General features: G+C 40.4%; 1 protein-coding gene across 1 annotated transcript; it reads left to right on the forward strand.

The window, feature by feature from the left end:
- Window positions 1-5,666: 5,666 nt before the first annotated feature.
- FUNDC1 (FUN14 domain containing 1) lies at window positions 5,667-17,688 on the forward strand. The gene is made up of 5 exons (XM_083885194.1): window positions 5,667-5,719; window positions 7,405-7,561; window positions 9,411-9,486; window positions 15,453-15,581; window positions 17,077-17,688. The coding sequence occupies exons 1-5, from the start codon at window positions 5,689-5,691 to the stop codon at window positions 17,152-17,154; spliced, it is 471 nt and encodes a 156-aa protein (XP_083741320.1). The 5' UTR covers window positions 5,667-5,688; the 3' UTR covers window positions 17,155-17,688.
- The last annotated feature ends 397 nt before the right edge of the window (window positions 17,689-18,085 follow it).

Genomic DNA, 18,085 nt, shown 5'->3' on the forward strand with positions numbered 1-18,085 from the left:
TCCAGGGGAAATGTGTTCAGTTTTATTCCAGCCAAAACCAGGCAGCATGGAAGAAGAAGCTGTAGGAGGGCTCTTCATAAGCTTGAGGTGACCTGAGAGCAGCCAGGTGTTTCAGTGAAGGCTACCTGTGACTGGCACAGCAGCATCTGATCAAAGGTTTTCCTTGTTAGCAGTGATGACTCACATGAATTATCTTTTCTCTTTGTGTACTGTCTAGTGTTTACTCATTATGGTTCTCTGTTGGTTTTTGTTTCTTGCAAGAAAATGAAAAACATTATTACCATGTTTCCCTTCAGTTTAGGATTTTTAACCTTTTCTTGGCGTAGGGTTTCACAAACAGAAAAATCTGAAATTCTTTGGGCTCTTCACCTCTTAGATTATATTTCTGGAGGGTCTTCAACTTTTTCAGTGTTGATTTTTTTTCTAAATTTGCCCTGCCCAGTTATTACCATGTTACCCTTAACTTTGTAAAAAGCCATGCAAAGGAGGCATTTTATTTTTCTCTTCATTGTTTATGTGCACTTATGCTACAGAAAATAAGAACATCTGTTAGCTGTGGAAGTGGTGTGTATGATTGATTCATCATCGCAGCTCTTCTAAAAAGTAATTCCTTACATTTGCTTGGCAAGACAGACTGCCAGACTGTCAGTCTGTTCTCACTCTTCCGTTGGTTTGTCCGAATGCTTGAGTGACAGTAGCAGGGAACTCCAGAATACCTACAAGGATTTACCAAGGGAATTGGATATTTATCTCTCAAGGACAACTTAAAACCAAAATACATCATTACATTCATGATCACAGCTAAAAGCTGTTTTAAAAACTCCTCTAAAATAATGCAACACTACAATCAGCACGGTTTTCTGAAATTTTATAATGTGGACATACAGTAAACAAAAGGTTGTCTCCAGACAATTAAAAATCTTTTATGTTTTACTTACAAAAAACCAGCAAATTAAGAACACAAACTTGGCAGAACCCTTTAATTAAAAAAAAGTTACTTTGCAGATGAGAAAAGTTTTAAACAAGAATGTAACAACAGAGAGACACCTATATCAGATTGAAGACAGTCCTCCAGAGCCTTGCAAGACTTTCTAAGATTCAGTTCCCCTCGCTGCCCTTTATTTGCCTGGGCAATCACATGAAGCCTCAAATTTAGCTGAACACTCCCGTTTTTATTAAGCGTTTTAACTGTACGAGATGAACCTTCATGAGTGATTGCAGTCATCTGCTCTGCATTCTGCTCCCACTGCTGCCTCCAGGGGAGATCCTGAAGGAATGATGAGCTCAGCTCCCCCCCCCAGAAGTGCCCTGCCCCAATTTTGGCTCTCCTGGCTCCCCTCTAGCCGTGATCTCAGCGTTTTTCCACAGGCAGGGCACACAGACCATCCCAAGGCATGCACGGGATTCATACAATAGCAGGAGGTCACGGTCAGAGCTCCGTGCTGCAGTCCAAGCCTGGTAACTCATCACAGCTGAGATCAAAAGATTAATGGATAATCAGCTTGCATTATTAACAATATAGTAAACAAAACTAACTAGGAATGATCAATCCCCCCTTAACTTTTTATTTTTATTTCCTTACTTTTCCAGGCTAGGGTCTTTGGAATGTGTCCTGCTGCAGCCTGACATGACAGTAACCATCAGTTTTGTTTAACAAGTAAAATGCAGGTGCTGTGGATCCAGTGCATCTTACCTGGGTGATGTCTTTGGTTGTTACCTGTTTAAACACCTTTCACAGTACACTAAACTTGTTTTTTCTTTTGGTATCAATTCAATTCTTCAGCAAGAGACAATTTAAACTCCTGTTAGTTAATGGAGACAACAGACATATCTTTCTCTGCCCCTTTCTCCTCCATTCATACATGGATTGTGGTGGGAATTTATAACTGAAATTTCATTAGGATAAATGAATTAATACTTATGGTTGGACTTGATCATGTTAAAGCTCTTTTCCAACTAAAATTATTGTGTGATTCTAAGATAAAGGAGGCTGTTATTGAGTTAGAGTACTGCAAAACTGAAAAGCAAAATTTAATGATGTTCACAAACAAGAAAAAAATTCTCATAATTAAATTTTGTTAAACCTCGCAACAAACATTTTACAAAGAAAAGTGACAAAGGAAGGTTGAAGACAAGCAATACAAGCAAGCCATCCAAAATCTCACATGGAGATGGCAGGAGACACAAGGATGCGTATTTGTTAACATCATAATTACAGGGAGGATTATCTTCATTTTAACATCATAAAATCATGGAGTATCCTGAGTTGGAATGGACCCACAAGGATCATCAAAGTCCAGTTCCTGGCCCATCCACAAGAATCCAACCATGTGCCTGAGAACCTTATTCAAATGCTCCTTGAGCTCTGTCAAGCTTGGAGCCATGACCACTGCCCTGGGGAGCCTGTTCTGGGGCCCAACCACCCTCTGGGAGAAAATCTTTTTTCTGATATCCAAACTAAAGCTCCCTGACACAAATCCATGGCATCCCCTCGGGTCCTGTCCCTGGTCACCACCGAGAAGAGATCAGTGCCTGCCCCTGCACTGCTCTTTGTCAGGAAGTCATGGAACTTCCTACTGCATTACCAGTTCAGGTTATGGCCCCACAACAGCCCTTGCCCAGGATCTTGATGGACTTAGAACCCAAATTCCTTCCCAGACATTTCTCTGCCATTTTCCAGCTAACTGAGCTTTGAATAACAGCATGTCCAGTCAGGTTTTTAAAAGGAATCATCCATCCAATCCAATACTTTATTGCCAGGCTATTCTGACTGCTTTTACTGGGTCAAACCTGTGGAGAACGTAAGTTTCACTCACAAGTAAGGCCTAGTAGAGATGGCTGGCAGCATGTGAAGCCTTTAGTTTTTCATAATTAATCATGTGAGATGGTAAAAAATTCAAGGATGTGTGTGCCAGTTTGGAATTCTGGTCAGCAGCACAAAGAAGCTGCTAGGATTAGAGTCACACAGGCATTTGAAGATTCTGGGCTTCTCTTCTCTTCTCTTTTGGGGTTTTCGGTTGCTTATTGTGGAGTTTTTTAGTATTTGTAAGGTATGTGTGTGCCATATGTACAAGCTGTGACAGTGAGCCTGTTGTCACAGGTACAAGGACAAAGGGTGGCTGCACAGCCTGAACTTGTAGCTTGGGCTTATAAAGCAAAGAGAGCAATTTTTCTGTGGAGTCCTTCTGATGTTACAGGAAAACATTTTGCTCCTGAAGAACCTTTAAGGGTGAAGCCAAAATGTGGCCTGAGTTTGAATTGTCTGCCTTTCCTTGGAAAATCTGTCAGAATCTGTCATGAGTAGCTTGAAGGAGGCATCAGTGTGCATGAGATTTGAATGGGCTTGGGGAATTTTATACATCACAATGGGACTGGTAAAAGCTCTCCCAGCTATTCTGGGTCTCTGGAGCCACAAGGTTTGCTGTCTCTGCATAGGGTACGGATTTTGCTGGAGCAAGAACAATCCTGATGGCATTTTCTAAGTGGGCATTGAGCCAATCCCCCAGGCAGTGTCTGCAGATTCCGGGCAGACACCGGGCTCATTCACAGGAGCAGGCGGGGCTGAGCACCACGGCTGGGAGCACCACTGCATCCTACACAACTGGAACACCCTGGGAAATCTCTTGTGTTGAGCAAGGGGTGCATCCTGATCCCAGAACAAGCCCAAAACCTGCCAAAAGGGCTGTCCCTGGGTATTTCCTAAACTCCTTCCTTGCCACTTGTCACACTGCCCTGACTTGGCAGGAGAGGTGCAAAAGGAGGGAAACAGAAGTCGCATGCAGAACACAATGCAGCTTCTAATGGTAATCTTTTAAAAGTGCTAATTATATAAACCTCCCTGTTCTGAAAGGAAATTAATCTAATTGTTTGTACAGACACGGGGAAAGTCATCTGAGAAGTGCTGCTATTTTTAACTGTTCATAGTTTAAAATAGGGAAGCCAAATACTAAGAATTCAAGCAACAAAAGGTGCAAAAATAGCCAAGCTCACACAACCTGAGCAAAACTTTCTGGTCACCTTCCATACCTTACTGGCATCTGAATGGGAAAAGTCAACAAACACTTTGTTACTGATTGGGAAGTGGATACCAAACCCACCAATTTTATGCTTAAACAAGAAAACTCCCAAGATGCAGAATGTTTGTCAAAACAAATCATAAGAGACAAATCTGTGTTCCATACAGGAATGTATCTGTTGAGAATCTTGAGGAAAGCAATATATTACTAGTTATGTCTGGCATGCTGTCACCCACTTATCACGATAGCAAATGTTTGTAATAAAAATCATTTAATAAGCAAACAACCACTTTATGCACTAACTTCAAGTTTTATATGCTAACTTCAGTTTCAGAGTGGACTAAAGAAGGATCTTTTTGTGGAAGATACATTTCCCCTCTTTTGTTATGTCTGTAAAGGCTGGTGTAATTAAGGGATTTAATTAAAATCCTAAATGCTTACTCCATAAAAATAGCTTTATGACATGGGGAAAAGTGGATTTTTTTCCCCCATTATAATTGCCTGTCTTGTGTATTGGCAGTGTAAGAGTCCAAGTGAGAGGCTGTAAACACTTTTATATAATTTGTTTTCGATTTTATTATTTGTAAGTTATGTTCATTGATGCTTTCTTGTTCATATTGCGACAACACTCCTGAAGCAGCACTTACTGTGTCAGCCACCTCTATGTTTATGGCTGCACACAATTTAAAAAAAGCAATAAAATAGAATTATGTGGGTTTTCGCCCATTGAAACCCCACCAACACATTGAAAGAGAGAGCAGACCAGGGCTCAAATTTAATTTTTTCCAATGTTTCACAGCTCACATTGGCTTTAACCTTTGCACTTAGAGGGGCCTTGTGTTTGTTACTTTCTGGTTATTAATTTTTATGGGGCTCATGGCACGTAGCTGGTGTCCAGCCATGCCTGCAGCCACCGCTCTGCTCCTCACGCACAGCTGGAGATCCTGGGAAGATTTTGGGGTTTTCTTATCCCCATCACTGGGATCAATGACCCCCACATGGCACAGGCTTGAATATTGTGTGCGGTTTTGGGCACCACAAGACAAGAAAGACATTGAACTATTGGATAGAGAGGCCAAAAGAAGGCAACGAAGATGAAGGGCCTTGAGGGGAAGCTGTATGAGGAGCGGCTGAGGGCACTTGGTGTGTCCAGCCTGGAGGAGACTGAGGGGAGACTCACTGCAGTCACAACTTCCCTGTGAGGGGAAGAGCAGAGGCAGGCACTGATCTCTGCTCTGCGGTGACAGTGACAGGATCCGAGGGAATGGCCTGGAACTGTTTCAGGGCAGGTTTAGGCTGGATATTAGAAAACCATTCTTCCTCCAGAGGGTGGTTGGGCACTGAAAGGGCTCCCCAGGTCAGTGGTCACAGCACCAGCCTGAGGGAGCTCAAGAAGCGTTTGGATAACTCTGAGGTACTTGGTGGGATTCCTGCGGGTCATTTCCAGCTCAGGAATCGCAAGTTTAACCAAAGCCGGAGCCTCCGCCCCGTCCCTTCAGGTCTCCCCTCAGGTCTCCCCTCAGGGACGCCCCGAGGCGGAGGTGGCGGGAAGCGCATGCGCGGAGCGGCCGCGAGGGGGCGGCACCGCGGCGGGCGGGGGGGGCGGGGCGGGGCGCGAGCGGCCGCTGGGGGCGCAGCGGGGCGGGCGCGCGCCGCCTCAGCAGCGGCCAACATGGCGGCGCGGCGGCCCCGCTCCGCCTCAGGTCAGTGCTGGCCCCTTCCCGGCGGGAGCGGGGAGGAGGTGGCGCGGCGGGCGCCCTTCCTCCTCTCGGGGGCGGCGGGCGGCCCCCTCCCGCTGCCCGCGCTGCGTCCCGGGGGCGGGGAGGGATGGCCGGGGCTCCGCGCCTCCCCCAATCCGTTCGTGTCCCCCCTCCAGCGCGCGGCCCGGCGCGTCGGCCCCGGCAGCCCCGGCATCACCCGGGCTAAAGCTCCTTCTCGGGGTTTAACCACCGAGAGCCCTTGCAGGCAGGCCGGCGGGCAGAATGAGCGCTGGCCGAGCCCTCAGGGAGCGCGGGGCCGCGCAGCCGGGGGTGCTGGGGGGATGCGGGATGGGAACCAGGAGCCCCCAGCCCCCACGGCCGCCGCATCCTTCACCGTGCGGGGCTTGCGGGGCATCGCCGGGGCCTCGTCCTGCGGCGCCTTCCGGCGCTGGCACAGTGCGATGTGCTCGGGGAAGGTACAGGACATCATTTGCCGCATGCAGGGAGTGTTTTTCATCAGTAGAAAAAGCTCTGGCAGTGTTATCTGCCACGGAGCATGTAATACTTGTGTACACTAGTTTTGGTTTAAATGATAATAATAATTTAAGGGCACAATTAATAAAACTGTTCATGACAGTGTTTTAATATTCTCCATCTAAAGAAGTTAAACAGATTGTCCCCAACACCTCAAAGAAAGAACATTCAGTAATAACTTTTTAGCATCATGGATCTTGCTATTTATTTTTTAGTGCTCAAGAACACCTATGTGGTAATAAAGGGAAATAATGCACATCTATATGTGTGCTTCTTGCAGTCTTTGAAGTTTTTACCCATACTGGTAGTGCAAGTTAAAAAGTTGTCAAAATTCTAATAAAATGCTTATATCTGCTGTCTTACTTTATAATTCTAGGAAGTAATTTAACTGCTTTTCTTTTCTGGAGTATCCCACCAGCACTGCTGAATTTAGATTCAACCCCAAATATGTTTAACCAAAGTGAACTTCAGTTCATGTGTGTATGTCACAGAGTGTGATGCACTTTTAAAATATTTTTCTTTAAAACTCTAGGCCCATCTCTTTCATCTGATGTTTGGGTATACACGGTGTTGAGGATCTCTTAATACAAGGTTGTAGGATGAATATTTTGAAAACATTGACAGAATTGTCCTGCAAACATGGAACTTAATTGAAGTCCCAGTGTCGTCTGTTTCAGTTGTTGTGGACAAGGAACAGAAGTTGCTTCCTGGCTTTGTGGCAAATGCTGATGTCTGGTCCTCTGAGGAGAGCACTGGGCCAGAAGTTCTTAATCTTTCCAAGTGTTGGTCCATCCCTTTGGCTTTTGTTTTTATTGGTTTGTTTTTTTTTTTTTTTTTTGTTTATCTTGAAGAACTGGTAGTTTCACCTGGTGCCTCTTGTACTTGAACAGGCAGGGGATTCTTGTTCACCTTTGTAGTGCAGGTCACAGATTTTATAGATGATACCACTCCTGTAGCCTTCTATACCTTACCCTGATGATGGGATAGAGTCCCAAAATCCTTTACTCTGTGAGCTGCTGGATTATGGGTACCTCGTACACTACAACTGGATTACCCACTTAATGCCCAGACTGGATGTGGGGTTTTCACGTAAATGGTTGATTTACTGTAAAGCTGAGAAGATAACTTATTTAAAGCTGCTTTTTGTTTCCCAGACCACGACAGCGACGATGATTCCTACGAGGTGCTGGACCTGACGGAATACGCCCGACGGCACCACTGGTGGAATCGCCTCTTCGGCCGGAATTCGGGACCAATTGTAGAAAAATACTCTGTAGCCACACAGATTGTGATGGGAGGTGTGACTGGCTGGTGAGGGAGCTTCCCTTTCCATAACTGACCTTTTTTTCTGTTAGAAGATCCATTTCCAAGGGTATTTGAAGCAGATTAATGTCTCTTTAATGGGATTTCCTTTAGTGCTGATCAAGATTATTCATGTGTGAACTATTTGAGCTTGTTAGTCTGACTCATCATTATGGAGTGTTTTTTAATAGTGGTGAAACACCAGTTATCCATGGGAACTCATACTAGTTACTGTGGGAAGGATTTGGGAAAAGGTCAGAGCTCTGAAATTACAAGAAATAAATGGAAAATTACTGCATATAGCTTTTATTTATATAGAAAAGCTTTTTCCTTACTAGTCCAGATTTAAAAACTAAGCCATTATAGTATGGCTAAGACATATTTTACAGGTAAAAAAAAATGAAAGGAAAAAAAATTAAAGGGAAAAAAATAAGATGGCAAAATATACTTATAATTAAGAGCCTCATTTCATGGAGAGTTTTTTCCTCTAAATAGAGCTGCAGCCATGTTGGGCAAATTCAGTTTGCTCTGATGTTAACTGAAGAGAGATACCATAGCCTAGTTACCCTGGAATAATTCATGGTGAAAGCTAGACAGTGAAGATGAGAACTTAAAATGGAAAATGTGGTTACAGGCTGAGCAGCTGTGTCAAGGTATTTGTTATTTGTCAGGTATTTCAATGCTATTTGTCTATTCCAGTGCACAGAAAAACTAAATTCATTGAAAAACACCATTATGGTAACACAGTGACTTTTGAAGAGGGATTGTGCAAGAATCGGAAGATGAAGTAGAGTAAAAATGAAACTGTTAGACCCAGGCTCAGCTTTCTGGAGTGGAGTTTCGCTTTCAGTCTGAGTTTTTTATTTGCTTCTGTGGCCTTAAAATTAATTTTAAAAGTTAAATGTGTAAATATAAACTCAGAAGTTTCTAGGGAATAGTTCATCTGGCATCCATAAAAACTGGCTCATTGAATGATCTGGAAAATGCACGTTTCAGTATCTGTAGATGCACATCTCTCTCTGAGTGCCTACTTAGGTATATAAATAAGAATTCACTATTGAAGTACAGGGGGAAAATTCCCCTCAGCGCGTGGGGCAGTGTTTAGACACACTGGAATTGCCCAGGGAAGCTGTGGAACCATCAGCCTTGGAAACTCTGTCTGAGTCAGGGCTCTTGGCAGCCTGAACCAGCTTTGAGACTGGATTGGGCTCTGCAGCAGTTTTGGGAAGGTGACTGGCCCAGGTGACCTCCAGAGGCCCCTTCCTGCCTCATCACTCCTCTGTGATATCAATATCTGTGCTGTTCTCCATTTGATGAGGGAGGGTTTGGAGACAGAACAAGGTAATTTTCTGGTTGCCTTGATCCATTAAAAATAGACTGACACCACCTCCCAGCAGAGTGGCCTCGCTGAGTTCAGTTCTCATGGTGGGGATGTGCTGCTTTTTACTGAGATCTTCCAGTTATGAGTAGTGTAGTTAATATAAATTATGGTATAATGCATTTACATTGCACTTGGGAACAGTTATAGAAGCACTGTTATATAATTATGCTGTGCTTTATTAACGTGCCACATTTGATAGCAGTAAGATCTAGAGATCTCAAGCTTTCTTTAAAGGGGCCATCAGACAGCCAGGAACAAGCAACCATTGCATTGTCTTGTTTTAGACCCTGTTAATTTAATATTGCTTGCATTAAATAGCCTTGATTTTTAAATTTGTAAATATGAAATGATACATTTGCCTTTTTTAAAATGAAATAATGGTAATAGCTGCAGTCAGGAATTGTGTAGTGTGGCATTGTTCAGCAGAAAACTTCATTGGACTGGGTTTGTTCTGTTTGTTTGTTTTGTTCCCCCAAGGTGTGCGGGATTTTTGTTCCAGAAAGTCGGAAAACTTGCAGCAACTGCAGTAGGTGGTGGCTTTCTTCTGCTTCAAGTATGTAGCATTTCATGCTTTATAAGTTGGCAAAATGTTATTTACTAAACAATAGGAAAAACACAGCTGTTGGGTAACATTTAATTAGGAAGGCTTCTTATCTACTTCATCTTTTTAGTCTTATCAGTCAAAGCCTTCCATTTGAGCTGGAATATTGTGTACAAATGTACAAAAGAGACATTTCTAAAAATCAGTGGTAAATCAGAATCGACTCTGTCCTGTAAAATAGTTTGTTGTAAGACAAGGGAACTTCTGAGCAGAAGTTGAGGTGCTGTGCATGATTCCATGTTGCCTGATGAGAGGAACTGCCTGTAAACCTATGGTTGGGGAGAATTTAAAATATGTTTGTTTTACATTGATTTGAGAATCTTATCAGAGCTTTAGGCTGCTATGGCAGTTGCCTGGAAGGTTTGTTCTGATCCCAGTATGGGCCATGATTTTCTGTTTTCTTCCCTTGCCATGTGTTATCTATTGAACCTCTAAAGCCTGGCTGAATTTTAACAGCATCATTGCATTCCTCCCTCTGCTAGCTTTTGGGTTCAGAAGTTTTTAATTATGTTATCTGGCGTGATAATTTGCATTTTTTCATCAGATACTGTGATTAGGGGAGGATATATTTCCAAGAAACCTTTAAATTAGATGAAACTTTTAAGTGAAAGAGATTTTCCTGTGTCCTTCTGTAAGATGCCTGGATTTTACTGGCATTTTTCATATCTTAATACCTGTGAGTATTTTCTCTCCTGAATGTTGTGGTATCTCTCGAGTATCTTCTCCTATTCCCTCAGATTGTTCCAGGGGATGTAGATTGGTACCTACTTAGGCTCAATGATACACAATTTCTTGAGAGGAGAGGTTAAAGATACATTTATTCTTTCCACCATCACCCTGGAGGGTTTCTGAAGGCATATTCTGCTTTTATTTCTTTTGATTGCAGTGGCTGGTGCAGTCAAGCACTGCTCAGGAAGGGTGGGGTAGTAACTGCTGCTGTGTGATACATTAAATGTCACTGTTGTGTGAAGTGCACACACTAATAATGGTAATAACTGTGTAATGCAATAATAACATTATCATGGTCCCTACTGCTTTGGGGGCTGCTTTGGTTTTTTTCCTCTTCCCGTGTTTTGTATGCCATTGGTCTTAATTCTTTTAATGATAATTCTTTTATCAATATGACTGAAGAGCTGCCAGAACAGAGTGCTGGGTGCCTCCCTCAGTGCTCCTGGCTAGAGGAAACTGAAAAGTTAAAGCTGAGACCTGTAGACAAAGGAAAATGGAAATTGAATGAAACACATCACTTGCGCAGGATTTTTGCCTGTTGAGCTGTGAAGTTTGAGGAGCTTTCCTGTGCATGCAATAGTTTTTGCCATGTGGTTGGGTGTCTGATTTCTTGGTTGATCTCATTTACACTGAATCCAAAAAGGAATATTATCCAAGAGGAAATATGAGTTAGGTATTTTGATTGGATTGTCCATATCTTAAGTAAGATCAGATTCTCTTGAAAGGAAATGAAGTAAATGCCTTGGTCTCTCTTTTAATTCAAAACATTTTGCATTTTAAGGCTGAGTCATAAATTCTATGGTGTAATTACATTTCTGTAGTCTTTAATTTTTTCATTTAAAGATCACACATCCTGATTCTATGAATACGTGTTCAGTGCTTCCCCTGAGTGGGCAGAAGAGTATTTCAGCACATTACTAGAAAGTTCCTTTTTATCTATAAATTTCTCTGAAGTTACAGATTTCATTTCAACTACTGATTGCAATATTGACATTATAATTACATGCTAGAACAAGAATAGTAACTATAGAAGGCAAAATTCTTGGCTAAAGCCTGTTCAGTGAAACATTTCAGTCTTAAAATTTAAAAAATACTTTATTTTTCTTCAGTGGGTGATGACTTCACCTCAAGAAATGTAGTAGGAAACTGAAAGCAACACATTTTTCAGTGTCAGTTTGTACAGGAAGCAAAAGATTTTTCATGTTTTTTAAGTGTGATATAGATATAGAACTTCAGTCTTAATACAGATTATATGAAAAGTAGTTGGAGAAAAGGAATAAAAATTACGTGAAATTTGCACAGCTTTTCAAAATCACAATCTGTTGTCACATCTTTGCAGTGAACATTTCCACACCTTAATTTGATTAATTATTATTTGATTATTAACTATGTTTTTTTATTGTGAAATAGACGTTGTTCTTCAACTATGCTGGTATAAGAGCAACATCCAGGCACTGTATTGAGGAAAATGTAATACATTTCTCATAACCTGTCTAACTTCTCATTTATACAGATTTTGATAAAATCCTCAAGAGTAGGGAAGTGCAAATGTGTGTACTCTTGCTTCTGCTGTAGTGAATTGGTTAAAAACAGTTGTTCTTAATGAGCACCTAATAGCTCTCTATTTTTAAAATCCTGTATCCTCAAGAGCAGTTTCATTGTTTTTTTGCTCTGCAGTGAGCATACAAATTACAGGTTTTTCTGTTCTGTGTTGTCTATTATTTAACAATGAAATTGGATTTTTACTCAGTTATTTGTGCTTTCACTAATACATTTTTCCTCAGCCCATTAGTATGCCATTGATGAATTAAATTGAATTCTTCATTAAATTATGTTCTAATTTAGGAAAGGTAAATATGTGAAAATAACACGAGAAACAGAATAAACTCCAAGATATCCTTGGCTTTATCTTGTGCAGGGTTTTGTTGATGGTGCACCATGATGATCATGGAGTCATAGCATGGGGTGGGTTGGAAGGGGCCTTAAGGACCCTGAAATTCCATCCCAGGGATGTTCCCAGGGAGGGACCAACCTGCTCCTGGGCCTGGGGGCTTAGTGAGGAAGAGCTGGATTCAATTTTATGTTGAATATCTCACTTGACAGTGGATGTGTGCACACTTAGAGGGAATATTCAGTGGAACAGCCAAAGAAAATGGGAGTTGGAAGTTGGCAATGCCAAGTTCCTGTCAGGTTCTGACATGGAGGGACAGAGTGCCTGTGCCTCTGTCACCTGCAGGGCTGGCAGAGGAGACAGCAGGGCTGTGCCTGCAGTGGTGGCTGAGGGTACAACCTCTGCAGTTCAGCTCTTACACAAAGTTCTGTCACTTCTCAGTCCCTCCTTGTCAGTGTGTGTTGAGCTCAGTGACTTGTCAGATCTGTTGTGGAAACTGGGGGTTGTTCCCTCCCTAAAGAGCAGAAAACACCTCAAAGTGCCTGTGGGTTCTGTGCACTGCAGCTGAGCTCACCTGGGCCTTCTGGCCCTGCTTGGGCTCTTTTAGTGTGAGAGATTTTGCCTTGAGGAAATTGAAACTCTTTTGTCTCATCTTGCTGTACTGATTTTTTGCTCCAAAACATTTTTCTGCTCATTATTGGTGTTAATGTTTCACAATATCAAAGTTCCTGTGTGCCTTTCCAGTGTCAGCCCCAAAATGAGGTCTGCCCTTGAAGATTCTGTTTTCCTTGATTAATGTCAAGAAAAATAACACATTTTAGTGTTCCTGCACTGATGTGTTTCTTCAATTGCCTTTTTGAAAAAAATCTGTTATGTTTTCAACACTTTTGAAAGGTCTTGAACAAATAATGAACTGTGAGATAGATAAGTATATAATGTATCTATTATTCCATTGTCATATAGAGAGAGATTTCTGTATAACCCAAAATCCACTCCCCCACAGGTCTCGTTAATAATAAATGCAATTAATATATATAGACCTATATGATTCCTTCATATATCCAAGTATGGGAATGATAATGGGATACTGTTATTTTAATTGGTTATCATAAGGCCTGAGTTTAAAAATACTAGTAAATTTTGAGAATTTGCATTTATGTACATTAAATACATTGGATTCTAAAAATTGAAGTTTTTAGCATTTGAGTTCAGGGGTATTATTTCTGCACTTATATATGAAATTATGTAATTAGTGGGGCTGCAGCCAAAGTAGATACGACACAGGCTCTATCACTGCCAAAGTATAAGTTTTTTTTCTTCTCAGTTAAAAAATTTATATTCAAAACATTACCCTCTGTTGCTTATTTTATAAACACTCAAAAAGTAGAATTTGGAATCTCTTATTTCAGGGCTACAAAGTTCAGGGAGAAAAGATGTCTGGTTTTGATACAAGTGTAAGCTCTGCAGTAGTGACAAACAGATCTTAATTAAAAACTTCTGCCTCATCTTTGTGCTCTGTGGATAACTGAGCTAATTAAAGTTGTTTTAATGAAATGTTTCTTCTTAGATCCATTTGCATTTTACAAGCAAGCAGATACATTAGCATTTCTTACATTGTGTCGGACAGAGTAGATCAGTCACATTTAATTTTCAGTTGTATGAGTGAGAAGGCACCAATTCAATGTTGGGGCCTTTTTGAAATTCTTGTGGTTATGTTAAATTCATAAAACAACAATTGCCACGAGGAGCAGCTATTTTTCTTTTCCAGTGACTGGATGTGCCACCAGTACAGCTTTCAAACTGGTTTCCTGCTGTACACACAGCCCTTAATGAGCTGTCCCTGCCTGGTACTAGTGCCCATGTGAATAAGTGGTTTTATAGTAGACAGGCAAAGTCAATTAATTTGGTATTAATTACATTCTGAGGCATGAACTGAAAGAGTTTAAAATATAGAAAGTTCATTTTGCATTTGTCCGGTGAATTGGTTTTTTTTAATCACACAAAGATGAAAACTGAAGTTGACTTTCTTGCGGAGGTGATCTTCTAGAAGCCTTGTTTTGAACTCAAACAAAATCTGTCTGACACTTGTTTCATTTTTTTTTTTTCTGGATTATGAAATCCTCAGTTTGTGGTGAAATAGGTTGCTTAGTTACTGTGGCAGTTGAAGTGCAAGTTAGATGGTCTAATTTCAGTTATTTGGTAGAAAGATCCATGTGAAAGTCAAACTTCAGAGCCTGTAAGTGATGTGAAACTAAACCTAACAAATTGTGTATTTAGGCTAAACCTAATAAATTGTATATTTCAATACCTGTTCCACAAAAGTTCATTATCTGTGACTTACCTTTACCAGTTGCACAGCTTGCATAGAAAGCTGCTGGGTAAATTGGGTGGATTTCCCACCCACATGTGACCTTAAGAAGTACCTGAGAAATCTCAGTGTTTACAAGGAGTTTTTGTATAACAATCATTTCCATGTAAGTTTAGTGGTTTATATCTATTTGTCCTAACAGTTAAAATAAGCAGTAATCCTTAATTTTGTTTTTTGTTTTTTGGTTTTTGTTTTTTTTTTTTCTCTTTTTTTCCCCCCAAATAATGAGTTAACTGTTCTCTAGAACATGCAGCAGTCAAATATTAGTAACAGAAATAAGGCAAAGGTTTGGAATGATGGTTAGACACGCTAAAAAAATTGAAAGTTTTTTGTATAAATTGGTATGAACCAATCTTCTCAAACTTACTCCTTTTTTTGACTTTACAGAACTTGTGGTGTTATCAGGCTGTGTTATTTTTCTGCTTAATGATTTTGTTTCGTAAGAAGTGTGAGAATTCTCTTGTAATGAGTACTTTTCTTTTGTTGGACAGTTTAAATTGTGTAGGATAAAATAAACAGTATTTCTAATGATGATTTTGATTAGCCCCGGATACTCTGTCACAAATAAGAATTCCACAATTCTGAAAGAAGCTGAAACAAAATAGTTTTTTCATTGTTGTTCTATGAATGTGTTTTTCTTACAAGTAAGAAAATGCTGAAGGAAAAACATTGCAAAGCTTTTATAACTAAAAAACAAAGAACTGGTAAAATTAATAAGAGTCTATTGAACTTTGCCATTGCTTGTTCTTATTTGAACTGCTGTCACTGAGGAAAGGTTTGAAGCAGAGAACCTGCTGAAATTGGAACAATGTCTTTTCCTGTATCTGTAATAAGTAAAAATAAGAAAAACTATTTTATAGGCACCAAGACAATGTATTTTGACTCATGAAATGTGAATTGCAGCTGTACTAACTGCCTTTATTTCCCTAGATTGCTAGTCATAGTGGATATGTACAAGTTGACTGGAAGAGAGTCGAAAAAGATGTAAACAAAGCAAAAAAACAGTTAAAAAAACGTGCAAATAAGGCAGCTCCTGAAATCAACACTCTGATTGAAGAGGTGAGTCTAAGGTGAAAAACTCCTTTTTGCCAGTCAGGTTTTCTTACCTTCCACTGCACGTGATAATGAGTTGAAAATGCAGATGTTGAAAACTGGAACGCATCAAAAAATAGTTTGGCTTTATAATTTATTAAAAGATATCAGATTGTGCTGTCTTTTATTCATTCAGCTTTCTATTTTGGTCACTGGTACAAATGACACACAAACTTGTTCTTGGCAGGTGGCAAAGCCAGTAAGGTCATGACGTGGTAAAAAGTTCAGGATGGTGTGGGTAAAACTACAAAGACAAAACCCAAATCTTCTTGGACTGCTGATAATAAAATTACTTGTCTGGACAAGAATGACTTTTCTGCTGAAAAGCTGTAGCAACTTTGTAACAGGAGTTATGATTTTATCTCCTTTTCATACATTTTGGAGAATATCTGTCTGCAGAATCTGCCAGTTGCCTACAATGTTGAGAAGGGGTAGCAGTGATACTGATCAGTGTCACTGGGGCTGTTTCACCCTGTCATTTGAAGACCTCCATTTAATCAATTTTGTAGTTGTTTGTGGTTTTTTAAAACTTGTTTTTTACATATTTTCACATTCCATTCATGCCATCTAAGTTTCATTCTGAATAACTGAGAATCCTGACTGGGAATGTGCTGCAGACAGTGAAACAGCAGCCACGTTGGTAATTAATGAGTTTTGCCATCTCAGGTTTAACCTGTATGGAGTTGCATATAAATTGATAAAAATTACCCTAAATTTTAATGCGAATATGAACTGAAAGTTTGAGAGGAGGATTTTCTTGCCTCTTCTGTACTTCAAATAGCATAACCTCTCCTTCTCCATTGCCCTGTAGAGATGGGTGGGACAGGATGGGGTTTTTGGTTTTGCTTTGGTTTTTTTCCTCTCAGGTTACATGACTTTCTTGTAACTGTGTATTGGTTGACAATCTGAAGTGTTTGAAGCAGAGGATTTATGAAATGACACATTTGATAAAAGGTGTTACACTCTGTGCTGCTACTTCATGAAATACTCTATACCCATGTCTTCATACATAAGTGTTTTTTTCTAGGATTAAGTTGTTAGGAAACTGGCTCATAATGGAGTGTATTTATTTTCCAGTGGTCTTCCAAAAAGCAGATTTTTTTATTTTTTAATAGTTACCATATAAGTGCAATTGAAGTCATGGTGGTGCTCATGCTTTTTTTGACAAGGTGTAGTTTGTAAAACGTGTCTTGTTTTGATCAAAATGAGAGTGGTAGTGGCTGGAAATTGCTGTAACAATTCCTCTGTACTTTGACTTTTAAAAGACTCAATGTATTTTGAATATATTGTTAAAGACAGCTGAGAGTCAATTTGCACTACATTGGTGCCACCTATTTTTATATGGTTTCAGACACATTGCTTCCCCCTGCACCCCTCTCCATGAGTTTGCAGGAAGTTATGGTAAGTGTTAAGTAACAAAGTCAGACACAACTAACTTTATGAATATCATTTTTCTTCCCAGTCAACAGAATTTATCAAACAGAACATCGTGGTGTCCAGTGGGTTTGTTGGAGGCTTTTTGTTGGGGCTGGCGTCATAAAGACCCGAACATCTCTTCATGATGAGATCCTGGATGTGTCTGCAGGGTGTGGGTCACTGGGCCTGCCAGAGCAAGACAAGTGGACTAGCTAGACAACTTGAGAGCTTTTCATTTCAGGCTTTTGCCTCTTGAAGCTTGGCAAAACTAGGATTTGCTGAAAAACTGTGCAGTGTGCTCATTAAAGCGTTTCTGGGCAAAACTGGTTCATCCTCATCATGACTCTTTTTATCTATGGCCTTTCAAGATCTAGCATTTTTTTAAAATGTTATTCTTGGAATATAGCTATGTAACCATATTATAAGAATGAAAGCTCCATTTCTATGTTTTTAGTTAAATACTGTTTATTTAAAAGGTATTTTTCTTCATGCTGTAGTAGGTAATATCAATGACTACACACTGTATATGATATTGTAGTTGCAGCCTCCTGGCTGTCCATCTCCTTTAGAAGTCACTGCAATAATGATCAGTCTGTAATATCTTTTTACAGAGTATTAAATAACAAAGAACCATGAGCTTATTAAAGGTGAAAATTAACTTTGACTCTGGCTTTTGTGTACATAAAAAATAAGAAAGTCTCTCAATTACAGCCTGTAGGGATCTGGTGCCAGTGTTTGCCCAGACAGGTTTTTAAGGGGGTTTTAGGGATTTGTTACCAAGTTACTCTAAAGAAGCTGAGAATCCAAACAAACAATGCATTTTCTGCATTTCAAACTTGTGAACCTTTCAGAAATTTCTACCCAAGGGAGAGTTTGCTCTGCCCTGATTTCTCTGGTTTTTACTGTAGCAGCAGAGGAATGTGAACTGCAATCTCTCCCAGCAGGGTTCTCTTGGGTTCCTGTTCCCTTCTCTGAACAGCAGCAGTGGTTCAGTGGCATCAGATGGATGGATGGGTGTGAGCTTGGGATGCAAAGGATATGGGATGTTGGACATA

This window comes from Zosterops lateralis (assembly GCF_965231275.1).
Source record: "Zosterops lateralis genome assembly, chromosome: 2".
NCBI classification, from domain to species: Eukaryota; Metazoa; Chordata; class Aves; order Passeriformes; family Zosteropidae; genus Zosterops; species Zosterops lateralis.